We start from the raw sequence: 11,515 nt of genomic DNA on the forward strand, positions 1-11,515 counted from the left end.
CGTTCGACGTTAGAACTGGGCCTTAACTTCACAAAGTGTCCCCCAAGTAAGGTTTAATATGACCTCCAAATAGCACTAACCCTTACCCTAACCTTATTGCTGGAAATTGGAAGGAAACGCTCAAGCACAATTGGGTGTGCATCTAATTCTGGACATAGGTGACGTATGCAACATCATTTCTTGGATAATTTGGAAAAATGTTGCCCCTCGTACAGACGTCCCACTGTGGAGGTGACAGTAGTTATAAACGTACCATAGTGGTGGACAGTGTTTGTCGTAGTCCTCGTCGACAAATTGGGATTGCTCACTAGGAATGTAGCAGTTTATTTTTTTTAATCGTTTATTTAATTCATTACAAACCAACGACTTAAATCGTTTCCTATGTTGAAAATCAAATAAAAAAAATCACTCTTTAAGATGTTTGTGTGCAGACACAAAGAAGAGAACATACATAAAAAGGCAAGGGATCGCCACTACCTCTTAATTAAGGTGGCTCGAATCAGTTTCAACGCTTCCAGGTAATGATGAAATGGTATATGAAATGAATCATATACCAGGTAACGCTCTTATTAGAAGGATCGGCACTACAACAATGTATCATTTATTAACAATATTGTGGTACCAAATGAAACACGGGTTTTTGCTGAACAAGATGAAGTCTTCATTGTGACGTAATATGTCACCGTGGCAACGGCCAAGCCCTGTAAAAACACCTTTTACTTTGTCTTTGGTTGCTTATATCTCAAAAACGAACTCGGTGACCCCCATTTCTTATTTCTGAAAAGTAATCAGAAGGGTAAGAAACTTTCTGCAAAGTTTTAAAAAATTCTGTCAAGTGGAGTCAGAGCCACCTTAATTTTGTGATTTTTTTAAGGTGGCTCTCAATCTGGGGGCCATAATTTTTTTAAACTTTGCCTCAAGTTTGATCGTTGCCTTCTAATCACTTTTCAGCATAAAAAAGGAGGATCACCGAGTTCGTTTTTGGGATATGAGCAACTCAATCTAAAATATAGGGTGTTTTTGCTGGGCCTTCCCGTTGCCAAGGTAACTTATTACATCAAAATAATGATCACATCCTGTTTGGAAATAATTGGTGTTTCATATGGTACCATAACATTGCTGTTACGTGATACAGTGTTGTAGCGTCATTCGATCTGAAGATGGTGTGTTCTAAGTGTTGAAACCTTGGCCAAACGCTCGCAACATTTCAACGCACGCAACATTCTCAACATTTTCAACGCAACATGTCAATGTTTATGTGCCCTAGGCCCCCAGCGCGCGACAAGTGGACCTGGCGCGCATGCCCAAGTGCAACAATGTTGCGTGAACGCGGCCAAACGAGTACAACATCATGCAACATCTAAAATGTTGCACGAAAAATTTGACCGCTTTAAATTTTGATCCAACATCATCCAACATGTTGCAATATATCGCAACAGGGTGGCCAAACGTCTCAACATGTTGTGCCCAACAATGTTGCAAGATGAATGAAGGGGGTAGTTTCTAAAGAAACTGTGGTGCTGCGCTGAAATGTTGCGAGCGTTTGGCCAGGCCACAAGACTAAAATTTAAATTAACTCCTTTCTGCTTTTTCAAAGCTTTTTCTTGATTTGCTTCCGTAAATACTATCTTTAAAAACACTCCTTGCAAATAATTTTGGTAATGATTTAAGATTTCCCTCAACTGGTCTCACACAAATTGGAACGCTTATTCAAAAACATCGTGTTGCTTAGCAACTTCTCATCCAATAACGCTTGTTCAAGGAGTGACGTAACAGTTCAATTTGTGCTGATGGAAAAACTGTTAATTTAGCCAAGTCGAGAAAATCCCTAAGATTTAAAGTTTACAAAGAAAATATGGAAAATTGCTAATTTGTTTTGCAGTCCAAAGTCAGCTCAGAGCAAACAAGCCAGTTAAGTGTAAATAGCTGAAAAGCTTTTGAAGAATGAGACAGATTTCAGCATGCACTTTGGACGTGCTTTCTCGCAGGGTTTTCTTAACGGCAATCGCGTACACAAATAAAATGTTATAAATAAATTAAAACCTTCCATCGACCAACGAAGCATGACACAAACGAAAACCGCATCACAGCATTGTACGTGTTATTCAACAGCTGTCACCGAATTCAACTGAAGCAAAAGCTGTTGACATTCTTGCAGAGCTCGCTTATCTCCGATTTTCTCCAGCGAGGTTGCAGCCTCGACCAACATTTTCTTTCGCTGGCAGGGTCCCGACAGGAAGGGTAATGGCAGATGGCGACACGCCATTATCAGAGCTGCAGCTTTTTCGCGCTCTCCTGTCACGCAGCTGCTCTCCGACTCATCCCCTGCGAAGATAAAGCAGCGATTGAGTTCGGTTGAAGCAAACAGGAAGTCGCACTCGCTTACCAGCACTCGCACTCGCACTCGCTTACCAGCAAAGGAAATACAGCCAATCAGAATGCAAGAATGCAATAGGCCATTTCCGAGTTCATACCTGCCTCCTCTTCAAAGCGAGTCTAAGTGCGAAGTTTTTCTTATGAAAATTAGTTTTCATTCATATGTACAGTAGAACCAATTACCATCACAAAAACTTCGCACTTAGACTCGCTTTGAAGAGGAGGCAGGTATGAACTCGGAAATGGCCTATTCAGAATGCAATTCCCATCACGCGCCTCGTTGATTGTGTTGGGCATTGTTTTTCGATAGCATGGTATAAAATAATACATGCATGCCACACTTTCTCGGGGTATACCATGGAAAATCCCACGCGTCATTTGTGTTTCTTGGTATACAGACTCGCACTAAGGCTCGTGTGCACACTGACCAAGAAATTAAAAGTAACTCAAGGGATATTCCATGGTACACCAATCGAAAGCGTTACACAACTTGCATGTTCAGCAGCTGAAGCATTAACTTAGATTTACGGGTCACGAGACGACGAGCATCCCCGTCTGTTTCATATGGGAGTTCCCCCCCCCCCCCGGGTTCTTTCTAGCCCTACTTTTTCACACAGCTGCCATGTTATATAGGAGGAGGACGAAAACTGGGGGGAAGATCCCCACCCCACCACTCATCTCCCTAGCCAACTATCCCCACTCCCTTGATTCTCCGTTCTTCCTCTCTCCCACTATAATCACTGCTTCAGAAATACAATATGACGACCGGACACTCGGTGGCATGAAACTAAACAGTGAAGTCGATTCAATGCTAACGCTTTAATATTTTAACACTGACCCTGTTATCTTCATCACGAAACCAGTACTCCGACATGATCGCCAAAAGTCCTTCTTTTAACTTAAAAGTACCTTGAACCTAAGGGAACCAATCATGACTGAGCAATAAGAGGTCGGATTAACGCCTATATTTTCCCCTTCTATGCGTACCTGCATCTTCTTGTTGATGTCCTTTGTTGTGGCACGACGTCACTACTCGTTGCCGTAGTGTACTTCTTTGAAGCAGGTGGTGTGTCTCCGTGGGGTTAGCTCCAGCCATGAGCCGTGCAACAGCCTCGTACAAATAAAGCTGAGGAGCAAAAGAAAATAACGGAGTAAAAAACAATCTGAATTCGAATTACTTTAACTTTGCAGAGAGCTTTATCTTAGCCTGCTTATCACTTTCCAGCTAGAGAGAAAAATTGGGGCCAACCGAGGTTGCTCTTGAGGTATAAGCGTTCAAAGACAAAGATGGCTACTTTGTTGCCATGGTAACCTGTTACGTCACAGTAATGAGTGCACCTGCTGTTTTGTATGGCACCGTCACAATGTCTACGTGAAACAGTGATGCAGACTGAGAGTTAATCGTTCTGATAAGACATTTGCACAAAAATGTTGAAACTGGTGTGAGCCAGTTTATTTTGCACAGGTGACGAGGGTTACACATCAGAGCTCAGCAACCCTCCAATTACACTGTGGTCTTTACATGGCCAGACTTTAACACGGGAAACTCCATTTCCTATTCTCAGCAGGAGCATTTCCTACTCTATGTGGGAGCAGGAATGGTGGGATATCTTCCGAGTGCTCTCACAACTGCACCCAACTTTTCATTTAGTCACTTAAACCAGACAACTTCTACCATTGGCTAAACTATATCAAGCCCTCACCCTTGGAAGAGCAGCTGGTATGTGGTGAGTAAGTTTCTGCAAGCTTTCAAGGTCATTCTGAAATGCACGAAGCTCAACTGGATCAACGGGAGTAACAGAGTGGGGCTTTTGTGAGAACTCCCAGATATCTTTGCGAGTGCCCAATAACCAATCACAGCACAGTAGCTGTGCCAAGTGGTGCAGTCGTCCTGTACTTGAGTTATGCAGTGATGAGCCTAGGTTGATGCTTTCTGCCAAATGAATACCCGACTTCTTGCAGAGCTGAGCACAATCCTCCAGGGAACTGGCCGATAGGTCACCATTTAGTACTTGCTTTTTGGCCAGATAGGCTCTCAAAATGGCTTTAGCCAATGGATTCCTGGAGTTTGCCACAGGATCTCTGCAAAGGAAAACAAAACCACACACTGTTAAACTTAATGCCAACAATAAACTCAGCCTCGGCATCACATGAGGGTTGAGTTTGTTGGTTCTCTACTTTGCACCGAGAGGTTTTCTCCTGGTACTCCGGTTTCCCCTCTCCACAAAAACCAACATTTGACGTGAGTTGTGTTAATTGTTAATTTTAGTTCACAGTGTCCCCAATTAGTGCTCCAGCGCTAGAACGACTAGACACCTAAAAAAAGTTCCTTCCTTCCTTCTTTTAAACAGGTCTTATTGAATTAATAATGGCTTTGTTTTAACCGTGTTTTAAAGATGGGTAGTTTTGTGTCCCAAATAATACATGGTAATAATCTTTTTGCAGAAGAGAATAACTCTATTGGTGTGCCCTCTCCTCCCAAAGAAATGGAAAACGGGAGGGACTGTGCGCTACGTTTCCCTTCTCACTTCCAACTCCTGTCATAAGCAATACGAAATAGATATAATTTAAAACAACTCATAAATATAATTCAATGCAGCAGGTTTACAAAAGAGATAGAGAACTTACTCTGCATTCCACAGGCTTTTAGGAACACTCTCGACTGTGCTGTAATATCTCTCAGCTGCCTCATCCTCGCCTCCAAGCCAATTGACGGCCACCATTCCGACTGCAACCCACCACTTGGAAACCTGATCATCACAAGCACACTCGTTGAGCATGTGCAAGAAGCGCAAGGCATCACGGGCACTCTCATCACCTTTGGAGTCATCATCTGATGAGCTTGGTAACACAATGGAGGACAGTGCATAGCGGAGAAGGCGTTCCCTGAAAGCTTGACTCACATGAGCAATGGGGTCAACTGCAAACAAGATGTTAAGAATGCAACTGGTGAGGTTACATTGGTGGTGCAGCCTCACTGGAAACGGACCCTAAATCCCTGGAAATTATTTAAGGGTTGGTCCTAGTAAAAGAAAAGAAGTAAAAATGCACTAACACCAAACAAAAGGTGCGGGTGGTTTAGTGGTTATCAACCATACCTGCCGCCTTTGTTACCTAGGTTTAACCCTGGTTTTCGCCATGAAAATTGACTCTTAGCCGGTTAAATCCAGCTGCAGGCAGATACCCTTGATAGGGATAACGTTTGTCATCCCTCCATTTCATTGTTCATCATCATCATCATCATCATCATCATTACATCAAAACTGCACGTGGGTATAACCCCATTCCCAAGCTAAATTACCCTTCCCTGTATTTACTCATTAAATGACGCCCTTGATTAAACCCTGCAGATGGAAGGAAAAGTACCTATAAATGCTGCCCTCAAATAAATGCCGCACCCAATCTGAAGAATACAGCGTTTACTTGAGGCTTATAAGAAATAAACAAGTACACAATACAACTCAATACATGTACAACCCAGCCTTTGGAAATTTATTTTCCCTTATGAAGACGTTTTAAGTTCAAAGTCACTACACTTATCAGTTAATTCTTCAGAATTTTCGCAATGAGCAGTTGCATTGTTAAGGCCAAGAATTTTGCTGGTATGTTTCTGTTTTAAATAACATTTGCAAACGAACTACTGTAATAGTTTTAACTGATTTAAGAAACATGATTTTGAAATAAATGCTGTCCTCTAATAAAAACCGCAGCGTTTCATCAAGTAAATACCGTAATGTCTTTTATTCTATCTACATTTAGAGCAAAGCAGTGAACCTAATCTTCGACTATATTTGTATAATTTGTATTGTTGCAAATGTTGATCTTTAGAAACTGCAATTTCATACTCTTACCATTATTGCTGACGCTTGCCCACATGGTATCCCCACCCCTACACGACCACCGGTTGCTGACAAAAAAGCGATGTCCCTTGGGCTGAAAAAGCCACTGTAACGAGGCTGGAGCAGCTGTTCCATGAGCAGCATAGGAGGCCTGTGCACGGCTCAGGAAGTATCTCTGAAACAAAAATAAATTAAGTATAACATGCAACTTTTGACAATAGTAATGATTGCCCCTCTGAAGGGTTCAAACTTCAAACAATAGTTGCAAAAAATTTAGTCACAAAGTTGTCACACTGTATTGTGTTGCCAGCGGTTTAACAAAACAAAAGAAACCGCTGAAAATGGCGAATGATCCGAGGTGTTGTGCATGTAACATTACAGTCAAATCGCACTACAAGCTACAATCTTCAGATTGAAAAAAATCACAACGAGAAACAAAATAAAATTTTTTTATTTCTTTCTTTATTTTCGCAAAAGTAGTGGCAAAGTGGCAACTGCTAACTCTTTTATTTCAAAAGAGTGAAGTTGAAAACTAGTCACAAATTTCCCAATTCTCCTGACAGTTTAGTAGCAAAGAAAGATACTAATAATTGTCAGTAAGTTGGTAGTGGGAGAAGAGCCAACTAAAATGAAATCAGTAAATAACACATCTGTTACAATTCTAAACTTACAGCAATGAAGTGAAGACCTTCAGGAAATGATGTTCTTATCTGTATTGCTGCTGACACATAGATCTCTGCCAAAAGTTGAATGCTAATCAGCTTATCAGCTGACTCTGCAAGATTCATTGCTGCTAAGCTGAAAAAGGAAGAACGCCATCCACTAACGGACATATGACCTTAAAAAAAAAACAAGACATAATATTAGGCGATCAAATGCAACAGCCAAGGTCCACATTTCCCTTGTCCAAGGTTCTTTGGAAGTACCGCAAACCTGAATGAAGTCTCATGATATCTGAATGAATGGTACTTCTTAATCTTATTGATCACTTTAATTTTGCTTTATACAGTTTGCCCTTGAAAAATAACTGAAGGTTAATTTCCTTGAAAAGAGGCAAAAAAAACAAGCTTATAGAATGTGTCATGTCTGTGTCATGCATACGTCCAAGTAAAGTTGGAGAAAAAAGATTTCAACTGTGTGCTTATGTTCTACATAAAAATTAATATTGAATTGGCAATAATTTCACTTTTGTCCTGCAGAACACAGCAAAAAAAGCACTAAACCAAAGTAAACTGAGCCTGGGTTTGAGCTCAAAGACTTTGGGAATCTGCTTTATTTGGAACACACCTGTAAGGCTTAGTTGATGCAGCTTATAGTACACTAAAGCTGCATCTTTTGCAGACAGTTTTGCATGCTCCTTGGCTTCTCTGCTTCTGCCTCTCAGCTTTATTCCCCCTGCAGCGGATGCAAACCATGCACCAATCCACAGCCTGTGAAGGATATGCCGCATCACCTGCCAGATCAGTCCACAGGCAACATCTAGCTTGGAAACAGGAAGTGGACGTTTCAGAGCTCTGAGGCAGACCTGCAAGTGCCTTGAGGCAGATATAGTGTCACCCTAAAAAGAAAAAAACAAGACATTGAGCCCGTCATTACGTATGCGTGACATATTGCCAGAAAACAGTCTCGAACACAAGCCTAATGTACCAGATCTTGCCGCCATCTTGGTTTTTCACAGTACAGTGGGCTCGATTATAACCATCGGTTTTATCAATTAACGGATGCTTGCACCGGAAAAACGGGTTTGATGAAAGAAAACAAGATTCTTTAGTCCAAAAGTTCGGGCTGCGGCTGAGGCTCTGCTTGCAGGGTGCTGCTCTCACTGCGGTGTCCACCATGCTCCCAATTCAAAACGGCATCAAAATTTAACGTAAAGGGCTAAAAAATGCAAAATACCAAGTTGTCTTGGATGGTGGCTGGCTCTCGCTCAACCTTGAATAACAAAATTGTTAGTACCCTGGCTAGGTCTTCATCGGCTTGATTCCTGTGTCTCCAAAACAGTACAGCATTGTCCGAGTGTGGCCGTATCACAGGTTCTCCAAAAACAAAGATACGAGCCAGCACTACCAGGGCTACAAGAGTGTGAATGAACCATTTGGCTGCAAACAGGGCGATACTCAGAAGCCAGTTATCTTCCAAAACAGCACCCCCACCATCAGTGGACTTCAAGGTTCTTCCAACAGTATGTGACCTAAAAGATTCCACTGAATTGGGGAAAAGCAGACCTGTGCACAGAAATAAAGAATAATTAGACATCCGTTCAATGAGTAGGAAATATTTTAATGCAGTTTTTCCTGTTATTGAGGACATAGGCATTCAAATAGAGAGAGGTTGGGTGCCTCAGTGACAATTGGGAGCTCAAGCAACAACAACGGCGACGGCAACAACAACATCACAAATTTGCATATATTTAGCGGGCAAAGACAATAGCTTTGTACCCTTTGCATGTGCGTTTCTCACTTTTGTCCATTTCTTTGCTGTTGTCAGCAAAACAACAATATGAAATAGCCAAATTTGAAGTTTTATCAAGGATGTCATCACTTGAAGATAAATTTTAACTTGCTCCCCTGAATTAAGCGCCCTTCCGACCAGTATCATTCTTAAGGAACTACCACACCCTTATCGTAGTAAAAAGACTTAAATGGTCACAAAACGACTAAAATAATGCAAATTTATATTTTGACATGACGTTCTTGTTGCCATTGCCGTTGTCATTGCTTAAGCTCCCTAATTAAACTCATTGACACAGATGAGTGTGGGTGCGTGCCTGAGAAACCAAGGTTGCCCGGTCCCACAACCTGCTGAAAAATGTAACCAAGGCAACACTGTTAAACAGTGGACAACTAAATATACGTACCCTATACAAACCACCATGAGGGCAGGGAGGGTAGTAGAAATCTTAGAAGTGCAAACTCACACAACTCAACACAAGGAAAAGTGCCAAGGTATGTGAAAGAGCCATTAAAACTTGTATGCCCCAGCAAGGGTCCTGTGATCAACCACAAAATAAGAGTGAATGAATGGGAAACTGCTGGCCCACACCATCTCAAGTTTAACTTAGAGTAAGTTAAATCTGTGACTCTTTTTGGGGTGAAACAGTTAGCGCACTAGCTTACCAGCTTCCCTACTGTAGAGGAATATAAACTTCACAACTTTATATATGCATAACTCTGAACAGCTACCTTTATCAAGCTGAGGAAACAGGTAACTCAGCGGGTTGACAAATATAAATGCAAACATGAAGGCAAATAGAGCCACACGTGTACGGTCCAACATGCCACAGCTGCTGACAGGAAGGTTCTCTAGCTTGATGTGGGTCTTGTCCTTGGACAGTGGATCTGGTGTGGGTGGAGTCAAAGGGTTTGGAATGATGTTGGTACCCTTGTTGTTGTCTTCAGTGTCCATGGTATCTTCCTTGAGGACGGACTTTGCTTCAGGGATGTTCTTGGTCTCTGCCACTTCCTTCTTAACCTGATTTTCTTTCTGCTTCCTAACAAGCTCAGATATGGTTTCTGAAGAGACAGGATAAATAACATTGGACAAATTAAGGCTACTGTGGAGTTGCCTTCAAGATAATGAAAGCAGACAGTCTTGTACAGCCCACTCTCTGAGTGGCAACCAGCTTGCACAACCACATTGAAAAAATAATTAATAAAATAATCACCAGAACCAAACTGCATGGTTCTACGAATTTCCTGGCAGGATTGGGTGTGCAACAAAACCCTATAATGATAAGGAAACTACCACTGGTGTCTTCAAAAATTAAGAGCCAGAGGACTAAAATTAGCTGGGCACTTCATGCCGTATAGTGACATAAACCCACACAACCTGGTGTTGTGGTAGTCTGCAGTCCCAAGAAGTTAAGATCCATTTAAAGCCAAAGAGGCTGGTTTGGCAATTTATGCCAAACCATTTCCCAGGAGACTCATCCCAATGACAACTGCACATGGCTAACTTGGAAAGTGGTTGACATGTCTGTGGTCCAAAATTGAAACCATTGCAAGTACACCTTGGCTCGTGAGCAAGAGGCAAATTCCCAACAAATAAGAAGGTACTAAAAGACCACTGACCATAATTCCAACCAGCGCTCCTATCATTAAATCAATACAATAATTATTGTTCTATGGCCTTGCTGTCACAATTCCTTAAAGACTGCTGCATGATCAAGCAATAAGTCTAAACTGGTACCTCTTTTCTGTTGCTCCATTTTCAATGCTAAATTCTCCTGTTTGAGCCGTCCATTTTCATTTTGAAGTCTTTGTATCATCTCAATTGCTTTTCTGAGGACACCAGCTTTATTCATCTGAAAGAGTAGTACAAATAATCGCAGTCTTATTACCACAGTTACATATAATTATTATAACATGCAATAGAAAACTACAAAATTCCTGAATTGTGATTAGACAAGACTGTTACAATATTACTTAACTTCTCTTGTTGACAATGTGGAAACCCAATTAAGTTGCAATGGCTACCATGAGCCAATGAGAGAGGCAAAGATTGTACCACTCTGATCCAATCTCAATCAAGATAAATGGTTTAGTGTACAGCAAGGTTAGATCATTGATACCTTTGTATCTTGCCCACAAACAAGATCTTTAAGCTCCACAATCTTGTCATTAATGCTGGTACGGTAGCGTTTCTCGATCAAATTGTGAGCAGAACGCTTCTCAGTTTTGGCGGCAACTTGCCCTTTAGAGTTGGTCAAGCGACTTATGGGAATCTTATTAGGGTCCAAAACGATGGGAATGGTTGCTGTGAGAAGGCCATTGGGTCCCTGCGTGAGTGTAGGTTGGATTGAGGACTGGCTAAGATCCAATGTTCCGAGGACAGTACTGCCTGTGTCTGACTGGACGACTTGAGGTTGAAGATGAGTCTGGAATGACATTAAAATGCTGTTAGAATGACAGTTTTGAAACTTAAACAGGCTACAATAATTATTGGCTGGTAAAAGGAAAATAAAACAAGGACCCTGATTTAATGAAGAATTACTTTTATTATCATATAAAAGGTTACAATTTGAAGACCAAACAATATTATTTGAGACTGTTTTCTAGTGTGTTCATGGAAGGAAATCCAAATCTATCACAAGTGTCATTTTATACACCCTCCAATTTGCTAAAAAGGTCTGTAGCAACTTCTGGCTAGTACGCACTTTATGGCATTCTTCCTCTAGTGCAAAATCAATATCGAGCCCCTACAAAAATCCCGCATGAAAGTCACGAGAAATTTAGAATAATTACATGTTGCCTGAGCACTCCAAGCAAATATGACTACGTACAGAAGTTTGTTCTGCAAGT

General features: G+C 41.4%; 1 protein-coding gene across 2 annotated transcripts in view; it reads right to left on the minus strand.

The window, feature by feature from the left end:
• Positions 1-316: 316 nt before the first annotated feature.
• Positions 317-11,515, minus strand: part of LOC138000427 (sterol regulatory element-binding protein 1-like) — a 23,006-nt gene continuing 11,807 nt past the window's right edge. The window contains exons 5-15 of one of the 2 annotated variants that reach the window (XM_068846835.1): positions 10,786-11,091; positions 10,404-10,518; positions 9,398-9,727; positions 8,172-8,440; positions 7,503-7,773; positions 6,887-7,053; positions 6,228-6,390; positions 5,005-5,296; positions 4,080-4,458; positions 3,364-3,502; positions 317-2,325 (exon numbers count right to left, since the gene is read on the minus strand). In XM_068846835.1, coding sequence (XP_068702936.1) covers positions 2,102-2,325; positions 3,364-3,502; positions 4,080-4,458; positions 5,005-5,296; positions 6,228-6,390; positions 6,887-7,053; positions 7,503-7,773; positions 8,172-8,440; positions 9,398-9,727; positions 10,404-10,518; positions 10,786-11,091 — 2,655 coding nt within the window. In that variant the 3' untranslated portion in view covers positions 317-2,101. The remainder of the gene's footprint in view (positions 2,326-3,363; positions 3,503-4,079; positions 4,459-5,004; positions 5,297-6,227; positions 6,391-6,886; positions 7,054-7,502; positions 7,774-8,171; positions 8,441-9,397; positions 9,728-10,403; positions 10,519-10,785; positions 11,092-11,515) is intronic. The other variant, XM_068846836.1, reaches the window with a different exon arrangement.

This window comes from Montipora foliosa, chromosome 4 (genome assembly GCF_036669935.1).
Source record: "Montipora foliosa isolate CH-2021 chromosome 4, ASM3666993v2, whole genome shotgun sequence".
Lineage (NCBI taxonomy): Eukaryota > Metazoa > Cnidaria > Anthozoa > Scleractinia > Acroporidae > Montipora > Montipora foliosa.